Source organism: Brachycentrus maculatus, unplaced genomic scaffold (assembly GCF_059751285.1).
Source record: "Brachycentrus maculatus isolate JH-2025_06_01 unplaced genomic scaffold, ASM5975128v1 h1tg000104l, whole genome shotgun sequence".
NCBI lineage: Eukaryota > Metazoa > Arthropoda > Insecta > Trichoptera > Brachycentridae > Brachycentrus > Brachycentrus maculatus.
In genome coordinates this window covers 1,492,229-1,508,478 of record NW_028280858.1, presented here as the reverse complement: position 1 = coordinate 1,508,478, position 16,250 = coordinate 1,492,229, and the positions used below count along the sequence as shown (strand labels likewise).

At 34.7% G+C, this 16,250-nt stretch overlaps 2 protein-coding genes across 2 annotated transcripts in view; one reads left to right on the top strand and one right to left on the bottom strand.

Moving 5' to 3' along the window:
• The window catches only part of LOC148310225 (iron-sulfur cluster assembly 2 homolog, mitochondrial), a 221,700-nt gene that overhangs the window by 31,325 nt on the left and 174,125 nt on the right, over nucleotides 1-16,250 (bottom strand). The window lies entirely within an intron of this gene.
• Nucleotides 1,498-16,250, top strand: part of Hph (HIF prolyl hydroxylase) — a 34,393-nt gene continuing 19,640 nt past the window's right edge. Inside the window, exons 1-3 of the mRNA XM_088258862.1 lie at nucleotides 1,498-2,272; nucleotides 4,225-4,344; nucleotides 6,880-6,960. Coding sequence (XP_088114988.1) covers nucleotides 1,520-2,272; nucleotides 4,225-4,344; nucleotides 6,880-6,960 — 954 coding nt within the window. The 5' untranslated portion in view covers nucleotides 1,498-1,519. The remainder of the gene's footprint in view (nucleotides 2,273-4,224; nucleotides 4,345-6,879; nucleotides 6,961-16,250) is intronic.

Sequence of the window (16,250 nt, the reverse complement as noted above, 5' to 3'; positions counted from 1 at the left end):
ATACTCAACACTCGATCCGCAAACAAAACCTACCTAACAATTTTAATACTGTCCTTAATATACCTATTCTGGAGGAGTACCATAGAGGGGGAATTCAACCTACAAGATTTCGTCAAAATCACTGAATAAATAATTGAATATTACAAAAATATGCGTATACCTGCAACAAAAAAAATACATGTACTGCGTAGCTCTGGTCTCCCTGTATTTATGTATTTACAACGTAAGCATGTACATGAACAAAGATAAAATTACAATTTCAAAATTTACAACAGTGCAAGTTACCACAAATTATATGGCATTTATTGTCCACGATTATGAAACACAATATGCATCTATTTCTCTGAGGCCAAGTTATGTTTTCAGTGATAGAAACAGAAACAAAATTATGTGTTTTGGTTGAGTATAAATTTTTACTAGAATGGTGTTTAAATTGAATTATTAAAAAAAATTGATTCTAGCTCTCTTGATTGGTTAATTCATTTTTCTCTAAATGTAGTGAACCATGGAGTGGGAAAAGAAGGATGAAAGTACACTGAATGCGTTCGAAATTCGATCTCTTAGATGAATGTGAGGCAAAACAATGTATGATAGATGAGTGAATGGTAATATACGGAAATAATGCAAGGCTGAGATAAGTATTATCGATAAAATTAAGAAAAGTGTGTTAAGATGGTATAGGCATGTGGAACGGAGGAGTGAGGAAAGAAGAGTAAAATAAATTTATGACGTGAATATAGTTGGAAACAGAAGCAGAGAAAGATCAAGGAAAACTTGGCATAATCAAGTATTTCAAATATTTGGGCGTTGCTTTAGTTAGCTTTTTTTTATAATTATTTTTTAATTAAGCCCTGGTTGATTAACTAGATAACGTTTTCAATTTAAAGTTGAATTTAGTACAAAAACAAGAAAATAAAATTAGCGATATGGTACCAATAAGCGCAATGTGTTTTACATTTTACAGATATTTGCTCTAAAATGATGAGCGACTACTCAGCGCCAAGTCTAACTCCCCGTTACTTACTAAAAAGGGACGGTTATATACATAATCCCATTATTTCAAATTCTATTTTCAATTTGTCTGGGTGTTTGATGTATTTTTCACATTTACCTTTCCTATCCTTACTATCCTACCTGCAGACAAGCCTCTAAATGTTGAGGCTTTGCGGGTTATTCCTTTTCTTTCGGAGGTATCTTGGTTTACGTAAAATATTACACGTGTAGTTTTGCAATATTTTTCAAATATGTACATATTATGGAAAATATTTGAAACCACCGCTATTTCAAAATGGCGACTACGAATGATTTTGCGCATGCGTACGGGGTATTTATTAAAGTTTTTTTTAAAAATTATATTCTGAAGTATTAATATGCAATCAAATTTCCAAAAATAAAAATCGTTTTTTTAATGTAGTTCGTTAAAAGTAATCAACAGTTTGGGTTGAAAATGTCATTGTTTTGTCTTAATCTTGTGCAGTCCCTCGCTTGATTTTCAGTGAGTGAGTAGGTTTCTGATATTATGGCCGGTATGCTAAGTTTTTTGTGTCTTGTATGTCAAACTTCAAATTGTGTATTGCATCGGGGGGTCAGAATGAATTCGGCTGCCGCGGCCGCGTGTGAGGTTTGCGGTAAACTTACTAATCTACTCCGCTGTTCGAAGTGTAAATACACGCATTATTGCGGTTCAGAACATCAAAAATTCGATTGGAAGAGACATAAGGCCGAATGTAAAAAAATTGTGCATGCCAGGAGTGAGTCTTCTTCTGTCAATCGGAATTTTCGCGATAATACGTCAAACGAAGCGTCATATCGGGAGTTGAACTCTAGTAACAATACAATAGTGTTAGAAGGATCCGCCGAGAAAGAAATTCTAAGTTCTAGTACTCAAGTGTTAACGTACGATTACACACCCGAGGAATCGAACCCCGTGTTCAGTGATATTTCCTCGAAGGACATCGCGTGTGCGAGGACAGTTGACGAAAATAATATGCCGATGCCCGGCGACAGTATTCCTACAGACAGGCAGCATATGTTTAAAGAATTTCCCGAGGTTTCCCTGGACGGGGAATATGACTCCAGCTTGCCTCCGTTCCTGCACAACAGAAACAGTTTTTGCGTGGAAAGCCAGGAAGCGGCTGACGAAATATGTCGAAGTGTGATAAGGGATATGGATACCTACGGACTTTGCGTCCTAGATAACTTTCTAGGACGCGAGCGAGGGCACGCGGTTCTCCAGGAAGTCCTGGATATGTACTCCGCTGGAGTATTTAAGGTTAGTCCAGTGTCCTGTCATCGAGATTTCTATTCATTCTGCCTTATTTCGCTTCAAACGTGCATATTAATAGTATATCTATTTTATACCAGCATTCCATCTATCTTATGATTGAAATAAACAACACCACTGGGAGTTAAAAGTAGGCTGATGGATTTATAACCCTTTTATACAAATTCATGGATTATCTGTGGTGTATCATTGAAGAATTACTGTGTTGCTTCCTATCCTTGATTCTATTATCACCCATTATTTACCAACTTTAAATTGAAAACAAAGAAAACTGAAATTGACACATATTCATTAAATATTTTTTCTCTCACGAAATCATTATCTGAATTCAGTTCTTATTTATATTTGCATTGATAAAAAAAAACAGTTTCAAATAATTTATTCAACAACAACAACAAAAAAATTGTTAGAAATAAATGTTTTATATATTATACTGTGTTGAGTACATTTATAATTCATAAAATACCTTACTTTTAATTCTTAAGTCAGGATTTCTATGAGTTTTGGGGTTTTGTATGATTTTTTATTCTTATGTGTTCATTTGTTTACCTTATTTTGATAGTCAGCTGTTTTTGACAGTGACAGGCGAGACTCGATAAAATATATAATTATCCCCATTTTGTTTCCAACTCAGTCTGCAAAAAATACAATCTATCCCGAATATTGGTTACAAATGTCTTGACACTATTTATAAAAAAATATTTGTATCAAAAATATTTATCAATTAAATTTGAGGAAAATATTTTTGCATTTGTGTAGTAGTTCAAACAAATATAACATAGCCATAGATAAGGTTTTATTTAACCGTTAACATATTTTTAAAGGTTTTTTGTTGTTGTTGCAATTATAGTGTTTGTTATTAATATTTTATGTAATAATCTTAAACAAATCTTTGTATTTTGGTAAGAAAAGTAAAAAAAACGTGCAAATATTTTCCTCTTAACCCACCAAACCACCATATTTAATTGTTGTATAGTTCCTCTTTACAATTTGTTATAATATATTGTTATTGTAAAATTTTGTCCACCTCCGTGGTCAGCACGCTCGGCTACCGTTCTGGAGGTCACGGGTTCGATTCCCTAGGGGGGGGTCAAATAAATACAAGTGATTTTTTTCACTCTAATATTTATTTAATATTACCCTGGACTGGTACCTGAAGCGGAGGGCTGATCACCTTTCCGTCATATGTTAACGATCAAGATAACACTGCGTTTATATGATGCAGTGCCCTTTGTACTATTGGGGTGCGGATAAGGGTTTGAAGAAGAATATTGTAAAATACTTAGAATAATTTAATGCAATTTTGTAAACATGTATCAAGGATACAGCCTAATAGATCTTTGTCAGACGGAAGGAATATCTAATTTAACATACTCAACCTATAAAGGATTGTATAAAATAATAATAATAAATTTGGATAACTTATATAGCGCCATTTTCGTAAAATAATACCTCGAGGGCGCTTCACTGTGAATTATTATATAAAGTGATTATTTGTATAACACAAATGTTAGTGTAGTGGTAAACAAACAATCCATACTACTACTATTACAGCTCTATAAACCACCAAATAACTCGACACTAGCTAGAACATATTCTAGACACTAGCTAGAACACCCAAGCCATTAAAAAGAAGAAGATAATAAACCATATGACGTCATAAAACGTTCGATGACGAAAATTTGATGACGTATGCGAACGCATATTTTTCGTTTTATTAAATTATCTAAAGTTTAAACTTTAATATCTCCCTTAGTTCCCTTCAGATTTCAATAAGAATGTTATCGATAATCTTTTGATTTTTCATATTAATTTGTTAGCCAATAAACCAACATCGTAACAAAAAACTATTGTATCATGGATTACTTGCAAGAAAAAGTAACTAAATGTGTCCGTATGCCGGCTTAGACGTGTGAATTGATTTGGTATTTTTTCCTCAGGACGGGCAGCTCGTATCCAACACCGTCAGAAGAGACCTGAAGACCATCCGGGGAGATGAGATCACGTGGATCGACGGCAAAGAGCCAAACTGCGACCACATAGGACAATTAATCAATCAAGTAAGCCTTAATCCATTATTTTTTATCTATTACATCCCAACAAAGATGAAGAATATGGAAGTCTGGGCATTTACGGGGCCGACGACCGACATAGGCTGGTTTAAGCGTTCACTTTACACGCGTGTAACATTCACCAATTCCACCCATTATTGACAACCACACCGCTTAATTATGTTTTTTTTTTAAATTACCTAACGTCCAAGTGACTCTGAAATCTAGCTACGGCTTATGCAACACCGCTTATCGTGTCCCTATTCAGGCTTCAACTTTATAAGTTTAATAGCCTATGCCTACTCGTGAGTGGATTTACTCTTTATGTTTAAAGTTACTAAAATTTCATGTAATTCACGAGTGAAAATTCTAGGCCAAAACACTCGCTTCCATTATTAACAACCACACTACTCAAATTCTTGCATGTTCGATATATATATGAACCAATTTTGAAAAATTATTCTTGAATCACTAGAACTTCACTAGAGACATCTATTGGTGAGATGAAAAGAAGCTTTTTATTAAACAGAAGCTCTTTTATTAGTATGTGGGGTCCGAATCCTGGATTATAATCACACACATGAGAAACGCCAGAAAACATCATTTTCATTTTTATCATTTTCGCTTATAATTTGACCAGATTATATGAAAAATACTCCTATAATTGGAGATATCCAGATTTGTGAACAAGTATTTGGACACACTCAAAATGTTGTAAAGCTTTATTCTAAATTAGATTCAAGTTTTGTACTGATATTTCTTGGTGGAACGCATTTTAAATAATAAAATAACTACATATTGTAAATATATTTTTTCTACCTAAATTTTACTTGACCAGCGACCGGGTTTCGTCGTAACATCAGACTGGTGTGAGGCTAGACAAAATTCTGTTCTTTTTTTTTTTATTTCCTTTAGTGTTTGTACCGTGCTTATTAAACACGAGGTAAATTTACAAATAAGCGATTTTCACATATTTACTACAGTGTTTTCAAAGACATAATATATGAAAAAAAGAAAGAAAAAATTATTTATGTTATATACACATCAAGGTAGGGGTTGAAAACCATGATTTTATGTAAAAAAATCTGACAAAATTAATTTAAATTGACTGGATTTACCTTCATATCTCTCTAACATTATCCGCACCCAATGGTGCCTAGGGCATTGCATCGTATTGACGCAATGTTATCTTGATCAGTAATTATATGAAAGCAAGGTGATCACTCCTGCGCTTCAGGGACCAGTCAAGAGTAATATTAAATAAATATTAGAGAGTAAATTCGCTAATATTTTTTCTCACCCCCCTTGGGAATCGAACCTGGGACCTCCATCACGGTAGCTAAACACGCTGACCATTACACCACGGAGGCGGACTAAAGTTCATATTGTATTATAATAATTATTATATTTAGGTTATGGTAAAGGTTTTAAGTATTATTTGGTATAATTTTATTTCAGAAATGGATTTTGTATGTAAATTTAAATAATATATGGGTGAATCCGGAACCGTTGGTTGACGAGCTCTTCTACTGCACTTTAATATGGGGTCCTGTATTTTCCGAAACATAACAATTTTATCGGCAGTTATTTCTTATCGACATGACATTTAAGTACCTTCTTTCAAAATAGAAACAATAAAACAATTAAATATATCAATTGTACCTTCAAAGGCACCCGACCCCAAATTAACCGCTATGCGACCGAGGGTCAGGTAACCTGCTACCTGAAATATAAAGGCTATTTCTATTTACAACTCAGAATAATAAAATTCTGTTTATACCGAATAGTAGAGTGTTTAGCAGATATTGCTCACTCCTTTTAACAACATCATATAAGTATATAAAAAAACTTGATTTTTCAGGAGATCGTATTTAAAGTTGAAAAATATAATAAATTGTATTAAAAATAAATATAAGCATTTTATAAATCTTGGTGAGTGGTTATATACTATTATTATTAACATTTTTGTAAAAAAATAAATAAGTAAAAATGACTAATCACAAAGTAAATGCTTTAATTATTAATAATATTGAGAATAATAATTACCAAGCCACTTATTGACTTTTTACTGTGCAACAGATCTTTTCAGGTAAAACCTGAATGTTTTTTCTCCATTAAATAATTAATCAATACCCTTTCTTCAAAATGCAAAAACAACACTTTCTGCCCTGTAGCGGGTAAATATTAAGTTAAAAATATTCCGCTTTTGCTGGGATATAGTACATTTTCTGGGCATTCCGAAAACATGCACAACTGAAAATTGACGATTTTTGATATACCATATGACGTTGTTGAAAGGAGTGAGCGATATGCAAATTAATTGAAATGGAACGGTTAGAACATAGTCCTAAGTAAATGAGTTTAATTAATTAAAACAATTTATTATTATTTTAGCGAGTGCGTTGAATAAAAAAAAAACAAACTCCAATAAATATTATTTAAATAAATGTGCGCAGAGACACGTCTGGCCTCTCGCGCAGCCGATCGCTTACTGAATTGTGTTTGCCAGTACACCTTTAACCTAATGTTTTGTATTTTTCTCAGGTTGACAATGTCATCATGCGGGCCAATAAAATGCCCGACAATGGAAGGCTAGGCTCCTACATCATAAATGGAAGGACGAAAGTGAGTTCATTTTTTATTATATTCTTCTCTTTCTGGCCTACTATCCGCGACAAGTTGTGCATAGAGCACCGCATCGATTTTCAGATGAAATGGAATATATTTATTTGGTGGGACACAGGTCGGCTGTCCAAACTCAAAACACAGTAAGGGACATTTTTTTGTAGTACGTTTTTTTTAGTAGATTCTACTTAGTCCAAAAATGCAAAAAAAACGTACTACAAAAAAAAATGTCCCTTACTGTGTTTTAAGTTTGGACAGCCAAGTGGTGATGAACATTATTGCTAAATGGAGGAGGAATCGAAGAACATTACATATAACTGAGGCGCTCGGGGTTGCTTACTCGTACTCGTATATATAGATGTACGAGTCCCTTTGGGGTGATTTATTACATTACTTTAAGTTAAATTAGAATTTTCCACAAAATGTAATGTCACCGTCTTCACTTAAAAGTTAAATATATATATTATTTAGATACTAATCTTCGTGTTTTTTCGATTCAATATCGCCAAAAAATACGTATTTTTTTTTCACTATTTTTATCCGCCACCGTAGTCAAATGGTTAGCGCGTTTGGCTACCATGCTGAAAGTCCCGAAATCGATCGATTCATTACGCACTGACATAAAATATTGTGTTAAGACTACCAGGGTATAATTTCAGTTACACAATGATACTTTTAACTTTTAATACATTGTACTTATTGTTATCTACCATTAGATGTACGCGATGTACTCAGCGTGTTGATTCGGTTTTATAATTCGATCGCCCATGTCTAGTTCAGCAATCGTTTAATTACGCGCTACCCTGTGTAATTTCTAATCCTACGAACTTGCGATATTAATGCAGCTGTTTTATTTTTGTCCCATCCACGGCACGTTTTATCGCTTCGCTTTTCCTGCACTAGACGTGCCGTGTGTGCTCAGCATTAGAGTAGACGCTCACCCAACGTTTGAGCAATTGAATAGACCACCTGTTGAGGATAGGGAATGCAGGCAGTATAATAGCATCTAAGCTTTCTGACAGACTTCTCTTGCAAAGCAATTTTATTTTTATAACTAAGTTGCGAAAATTATCAGTAAATGTGAAACAAAATTGTACCCCAATTTTACTGCGAATTTACATTTGATAGCTTTCAATGTCCCTGTTACTGCCAATCTAAATAAATACAACTTTGTAAAACCACCACTGAGTTTCTAGAAGTGCCCCAGTGTAGGCAGTGAAAGGTATTAGTAGTTAGTTAGTTCAGTAAGTCAGCTGACTTGATGCACGGAATTTTACCATCTGCTTCACGGCTGTCCAAACTCAAAACACAGTAAGGGACATTTTTTGTGGTACGTTTTTTTTTAGTACAATCTACTTAGTCCAAAAATGCAAAAAAAGTACTACAAAAAATGTCCCTTACTGTGATTTAAGTTTGGACGGCCGTTCAGTTAGCGTGATAAAACGATGATTGTCTTAGATTGCCCTGTGCTTTTGTCCATCTTTCTTCGGATCGGTGCGTGAACACGTTGCGTGTAAATTCGATCACACTTAACTGTCGTAGTCGCTTTTATTTTTCAAAACCGGACTACCGGACGGTAAAATTCCGTGTAGTGCACAAGCTGCCTAGGGGCGATTGTCCATTACCCGGAATTTGACCGTCCGGCAGTCTGGTTTTGAAAAATGAAAGCGACTACGACACTTTGGTGTGATCGAATTTACTCGCAACGTGTTCACGCACCGATCAAGAGCACCGATCCGAAGAAAGATGGACAAAAGCACAAGCCAATCATCGTTTTATCAACATTTTGAGTGTGTCCAAATACTTGACACAAAATCTGGATTATCACAGGAATTATTTTCATATTATTTTTTGACATCTCATCAAAGATGAAGCATTGGTAAATGTTACACGTGCGTAAAGTGATCAACTTAAACAAGCCAAGAGCACCGATCCGAAAAAAGATGGACAAAAACACAAGCCAATCGTCGTTTTAAAATGCTAACTGACGTGCCGGACGGTAAAATTCTATGTAATTCCGTATAGTGGACAAACGCCCTAGGGGTTTACTACCTAATGGTTAGTTGCCATTTTGATGGCCGATTAGCGTGTAACGACGCCCCACGTGCTAACGATGGTAATGGATCTGGCAATGGTGCTTATGGTTTATTCGTTTTATCGCCTCTCGATGTCCGTATTGCCCATTTGTGCGCCACTCGAACCCGAATAAATAATTCGGCATCGATTCTGCATCGCATATTGATCGTAGATAATGATACCCGTATTTTGGCATTATAGATAATGTTATCGACTCCTACTGATCGCTACTATACTAAATATATTTACTACTTTATTACGATAATGTTACTACTTACGGCCCAGTATTCGATAAGTTACAACTTAATTATCTCTAAATCCAGGTAACATTTTACGTAATCGTTTTTTTTTCTAAAAAACACCGTTTTTGCTTTTCTTCTCAATAATAATATGGTTTTGAAATGGAAAGAATTGTTGAAAGGTAAGGAAGGAAAAAAAACATAAAAATATTTTACTACTATTACTACTACCAAAGGTAAGGAAGGAAAAAAATATATAAAAATATTTTACTACTATTACTACTACCAAAGGTAAGGAAGGAAAAAAATATATAAAAATATTTTACTACTATTACTACTACCAAAGGTAAGGAAGGAAAAAAATATATAAAAATATTTTACTACTATTACTACTACCATCACTCCGTTTCCCCGCAGGGGTAGGCAGAAAGGATGGAACGCCACACTCTTCTGTCCTGATATACACTCCTCGCCTCCTTCACATCCATACATTTAGTCAAACATGCCCTCCGATCAAGCAGATTTTTGACACCACCAGATTTTAGGTTTTTTTTCGATAAAAATATTTTTTCTTTTTTATATTCTAAAAAGCAAAAAAATATCCAATGTACATTCTTTAAAAAAGTCGGGCATGGAGAGACGTGTGACTTCAAATATTTCATGTTTTTTTTAAACTCCTTTCCTTTCAATAATTCCTTTTCGTTTCAAAACCATATAAGTATGTAATTATTTCCAAGAAACACATTTTTTTTTCAATGCAACAACGGTGTTTTAAGTAAAAAATCAATTTCGTGAAATGTTACCTGGATTTAGAGAAAATTAATTTGCGACTACGAATACTGGGCCTCAGTGAGCTTGTGCACTACCGAAATTTTACCGTCCGGCAGTCCGGTTTTGAAAAATAAAAGCTACTACGACAGTTTAGCGTGATCGGTGATCGAATTTACGCGCAACGTGTTCGCGCACCGATCCGAAGAAAGATGGACAAAAGCACAAGCCAATCATCGTTTTATCACGCTAACTGAAGTGCCGGACGATATAATTCCGTGTAGTGCACAAACGCCCTTAATGCATTAAATATATTGTCGACTACTGATTAGGTTATAACGTATTTCATTGCCCTCATGTTGTTCCAAAAGTACTTTATGACCTACCGTAACGTGTTTTTGGTTTGGCAATAGAAGCGAGGTCGAGCCAATACGCTTTTTGCGATGCCATTTTGTAGGTACCGAATCGAGTAGAAAAATACGTATTTATTTTTACTGCATACCTTAGAGATGGAGAGTTCCCGTGGAAAACCTTATTATATACGATTTGACCGCTTCCGTAGTGTAGTGGTTAGCAATTAGGACATTTACTCAAAAATAAACTTACGTTTTATGTAGGCATACGTTTTCCATAATGATGCGTCATAAAAGTATCTGAAGAATATTTTTTTTATAAATTATAGTACCTTGGAGTTGTTCGATGTTGGTAAAAAAAACATCGCTTTTTATACACACTTTAAATTTTCCATTTATAATAATATTAACAATTGATTAGGAATAATAAGAATAAATATGTAGTTTAGTTGTGATCTTATGTAATGTGAAATTTTCTTCGTTTGAAACGACATATTTTTTCTTTCTAAATATTTACATCTCATATTTCAAATTAACATCAGTGAAATGACCCGAAAAACGCTGCATTATACTGTAAAAACAATCCTCGTGAAGTTCATTCGCTCATCGTCCGATTGATCGATTGCATTTCGCCGCGAATGCGTTTCGCGCTCTTTTCTTTCTGTATTTCCCTCCCTTCCCCTCGCCTACACTCTGCAAAGTTTCGGCCTACGTGACTAGAGGCATGACCCACAAATTGGAAGGACACAGCATGCGTGTTGCGCCTCTGCTCTAGAGAGAGACGGCGAGCAAATAAAACGAACGCGTAAATCACCCACGATCACGATAATACATCTTGCCTCGCGCGCGATAAGGAACCTCGCAACGCTCGCGAGAGAGACGAAGGTATGTGCGGTCTATTTGCACGCCCGCTCGGGAAGGCCGCGCTAGAGGGGGACGGACGGATACCAGGAAAGTGCAAGCTGAATAATGGCAATAAACTGCTCATTTATCGCGTATCGGTCGTAAATGTACTTCTATGAAACACATTGTTCGGTGTTTACATTCCATTTTTAGCCACAAGTACCTGAATTTTCCGCTTATCTCATTTACTTCGTTATTTTAGTATTTTTTAAAAAAAGAACATACTGAACACTGTTTTATAATGAAACATTTCGTTGATAATATCTTATTGTCCCTGGAAATTGAAAATGCATACCAACGCATTTCACTTTTGACAGTTGATATTGTACATAGACTAAAATAACAACTATATAGTTTTACACTATTATAACTATATATCTAACTAACCATCACGCCGCTTCCCCGCAGGGGTAGACAGAGAGAATCGAACGCCACACCACTCTGTCTTAAAATTATATATATATATATATATATATATATATATATATATATATATATATATATATATATATATATATATATATATGTATGTATGTATGTATGTATATACATATATAGAAATTCCAAGAATTTGAGTAGTATGGTTGTCAATCACTGGTAGAATTGGTGCATGTTACACTTGTGTAAGGTGATCACTTAAACTAGCGTATGACGGTCGTCAGCCCCGTAAATGCCCAGACTTCCATATTCTTCTTCATCTATGTTGAGATGACAAAAAAATTATATGATAACTATTTCTTCTAACTTCTTTTATTTTATTTGTTCAACTAAATTACTCATTAGTCATATTACCACGTTCTTTTATCATCACCCGATATGTAACTAGTTTTATATATCGGTGTATTCGTCATATACCTTATATAAATCTATATCTTATTGCTTTACGACTTTATCTACGAGTCCATACCTCATTGACACGTAATTACAATCAAGTAAGCCTGTTATTAATTAAAATATCAATTATGGAAAATAATTTTGATAATTAACATGCAAAACGAATGATTAAATAATCTTATCTCCGTTGGTCGAAATTTATTATTAAAATATATATTTGTACATATTAATTGATCGATGACTTCAATTCACGTAGCAAAAATTTTCTATGATAAATTTTAGGGTGAAAGCAGCAATCTTCATTATCAGAAAATTCAGTAAATGAAGTACGAGAATATAACTTTTAATTTGTATGTACCCATCTTTTTTTTTACACATATAACGTTTGCATTCTGGCAACGGTATCTATAATTAGGGACATTGCAACGTAGCATTGTTTTTTTTTTAAATCAGTTAAAAATGTACAAAAAATAGGTACCGTGAGAGCGCTTGTGCACTACACGGAATTTTGCCGTCCGGCAGTCCGGTTGAGAAAAATAAAAGCGACTACGACAGTTTAGCGTGATCGAATATACGCGCAACGTATTCACGCACCGATCGAGCACACCGATCCGAAGAAAGAAAGACAAAAGCAAGCTAACTGAAGTGCCGGACGGTAAAATTCCGTGTAATGCACAAACGCCCTGAGTTAATGTACTGTGTACTACCTAAATTCAGTCACATCACCCCACTACTTCACAAACTCCACTGGTTACGCTTTCCCGAAAGGGTTGAGTATAAACTCTGCCTACTCATGTATAAATCAATACACAATATGGCTCCAGAGTATCTTAAGGAGCTGTGTATTCCAGATGAATTGGCTGATAGACGTCTCACGCTTCGATCGGCTACAACATCTGCAATGGGCAAAGTGATCTTACCAGCTCGCAACCAACGCACTAAATTTGGCGAGCGTGCCTTTGCTGTTGCAGGACCGACGGCGTGGAATGCTCTTCCACCAATGGTTAGAAATAGTGAGAGTGAGATGATCTTTAGAAAAAGACTAAAAACACATTTGTTTGCTAAATCATTTCCACCATAATATTTTCCCCAATTCATTCACAGTGAAGCGCCCTTGAGGTATTTTTTTACGAAAATGGCGCTATATAAGTTATCCAATTTTATTATTATTATTATTATTATTATTACCTAGAGGTAGTATTTTACGAAAAAGGCGCTATATAAATTGCTACTACATCACACCGTTTACCGCAGGGGTAGGTAATTGATAAATTATCCACAATTATTTATTATAACAGTCGAATCTACATATACTTGTATGTAAGGGTGGTGACTGACCGGAGCATTTCGTCGTAACGGAACGTCGTAACATCGCTCGCGGCGAGCATCAGCGAGCATCCGAAACTATGGATGGAGCGCTCGGCTCGCTGTACTGACTGCCTGAATGCTCGCATCGTAACGTGTTACGTTACGACGAAATGGCTCCGGTCAGTCATTACCCTAATAGACCTGGACATAATAATAATAAAAAATAATAAAAATGTTTAATTTTTGATTAAAACATAATTTATGAAGTCGTCTACATCAGTCACCGTAAACGGTGTTTGAAAATAATTCGGAATGCATTGAAACACGTGTCACAATAGATAAAATTAAAAATATTGTGGTATTTACCAAGTGAAATTTCTACTAAAAATGGATAGATATTACCGCAAAGTGACTGCCGAATCAATTAATGAAATTAATGTTGAATATTTAGGCACACCCGATCTCACGTTGTGTGGTGCGAGTGTTTTTGCCTAGAATTTTCACTCATGAATTACATGAAATTATAGTAACTTTAAACATAAAGAGTAAATCCACTCACAAGTAGGCATAGGCTATGAAACTTATAAAGTTGAAGCCTGAGTAGGGACATGATAAACGGTGTTGCATAAGCCGTAGCTAGATTTCAGAGTCACTTGGACGTTAGGTAATTAAAAAAAAACGTTGTGTGGTGTTAGGGCGTTTCCGTTTGCGATTTCGCTATCGTTTTTCTACTAAATCACTATCTTATCTTTCTGCCTTTAAAAAAAAATTGTTTGTGTCATTTTTTTCGCTATGAAACATTCCAGTCTGTTATCAGTCAACAGCTAACCTCCATTGTTTGTTTTCACTCAGCACTAAAAGATAGCGAAGGTTTAACAATGTAACTGTGTTTATGCCTACTCAGAAGTTGCGGGGTGGGTATGATCCGGTCATTCGAAAGATTCGCATCAGTTGATCTGCATCTATGGTCCATTCTCTAAGAAAAAATATTTTTACCTTTTTTTAAACTCCATATATTTATTCAAAACATATAAGTATTTATTTCGAAGAAAAACTTAATGAAATGTAATATACATCAGCAAGTCAAAATTGCATATTTTCGTGTTAACCTTTTTTTGCCAGTATACCCACGATATATTGGATTTTGACTTTTATTTTAGAATATACATTGAAAAATACTCTTTTTTATATTTATATTTTATTCATATTTTTTGTATTTGAATTTATGTCATGTAGTTTCGTCAAACATCACTGAGGGGGGAAACATCACTGAGGGGTCCTCCCTCGAAGTGTGCGGATCCTAGAACCAAATGCATGATTTTTAACCTCATTTCTTTTCAAACGCATATATGTATTGGAGAAAAACTTAATTTTTCAATACAAAAACAATATTTTAAGCAAAAAATTCGATGACGTCAAATGTTATCTGGGTTTAACCCTTTGGACACGTAAATCGGCTAAAGTCGCCCGAATTTTTTTCTCCTTTGGACGCGTAAATCTACTATGTATAGTCCATGGCTTGTAAAAGGCATGGATTATAGTCCATGGCTTTTACAAGCCATGGTCTAAAGTAAACAAATAAATGGAATTTTATACAATACTTTATTTTTTATGGGGAATCAGCTTTTTTTTAAATCATCTTTTATTTTTTGCTTAACGCATTCAAAGGGTTAACGAAAATTAATTTTCGATTTATCGTATTATGTACTTTAAGAGGGGCAACGAAACCCCTCAGAACAGAACGCAACATTTCGATATTACTTTCCTAGAAGCTTGGACGGTAGTCTACTAGCGGTGGCAGTGTGACCTTCCTCGATCTATTTCCATCCAATTTCATGATTCACCGATCAGTCCATCCAGTTTCAATTTCTTAATCCCGAGAGTTGTTTTTTTAAATCTTTTATTATTTTTATTATCGGCTTTGACCGATTGCATTTTTGGAGTAAAAAATACGGTGTTTTACATTTTTTTATTATTAAACATTTTTTTACAAAAATGTTTAATAATATTAGTATATAACCACTCACCGAGATTTTTATGTCTACCGGTTTCGAGACGTACCCCTTTCTTCGTCAGGACAATCACTACCACAGCATGCAAACAATATCATCCTTAACTACCATAGCACCATTTACACACGTGCATGCTGTGGTAGTGATTATCCTGGCGAAGAGACGGGTACGTCTTGAAACCGGTAGACTTTAAAATCTCGGTAAGTGGTTGTATACTAATATTATTGATATTTTTGTAAAAAAATAAATAAGTAAAAATGACTAACCGCAAAATGCTTCAAATATTAATAATATTGAGAATACTCTCCTTATCATTCATCATTCATTTTGTGTAAAAACACTACTTCATAACTAACGGTTTCGGAATATCCATTCCATCATCAGGTCAACTGTAGACTACACAAAGTGAACGATGAATGATAAGAAGAGATATATCCATACCACAACGTTAACAATGCTTTTAGAAGGAACGTGTATTTGATTACGCATTTTTATCGATTGTTGCGCGGTATGATCGATAATCCTGAAATTATACGGAACATTGGTTTGTATGTTCCCGATAGTTACCTAAGACCGATGGTTATGTCTGTAGGAAGAGCTACCGCTATGAAAGACAAATCACACCGGATATTGATCTGTTCCATGTGTCTCAGCGGGTTTCTTCTGTATCTTTAACAAGAGTCTTCTTGCTTAGTTTTTAATGTATACGCCTTAAATGTTAGTTTTTTATGTATATATTAATTATTAAATTATATTAAGAAATGGTTCTTTACGGTGGTATTGACATGTGGAGCGAA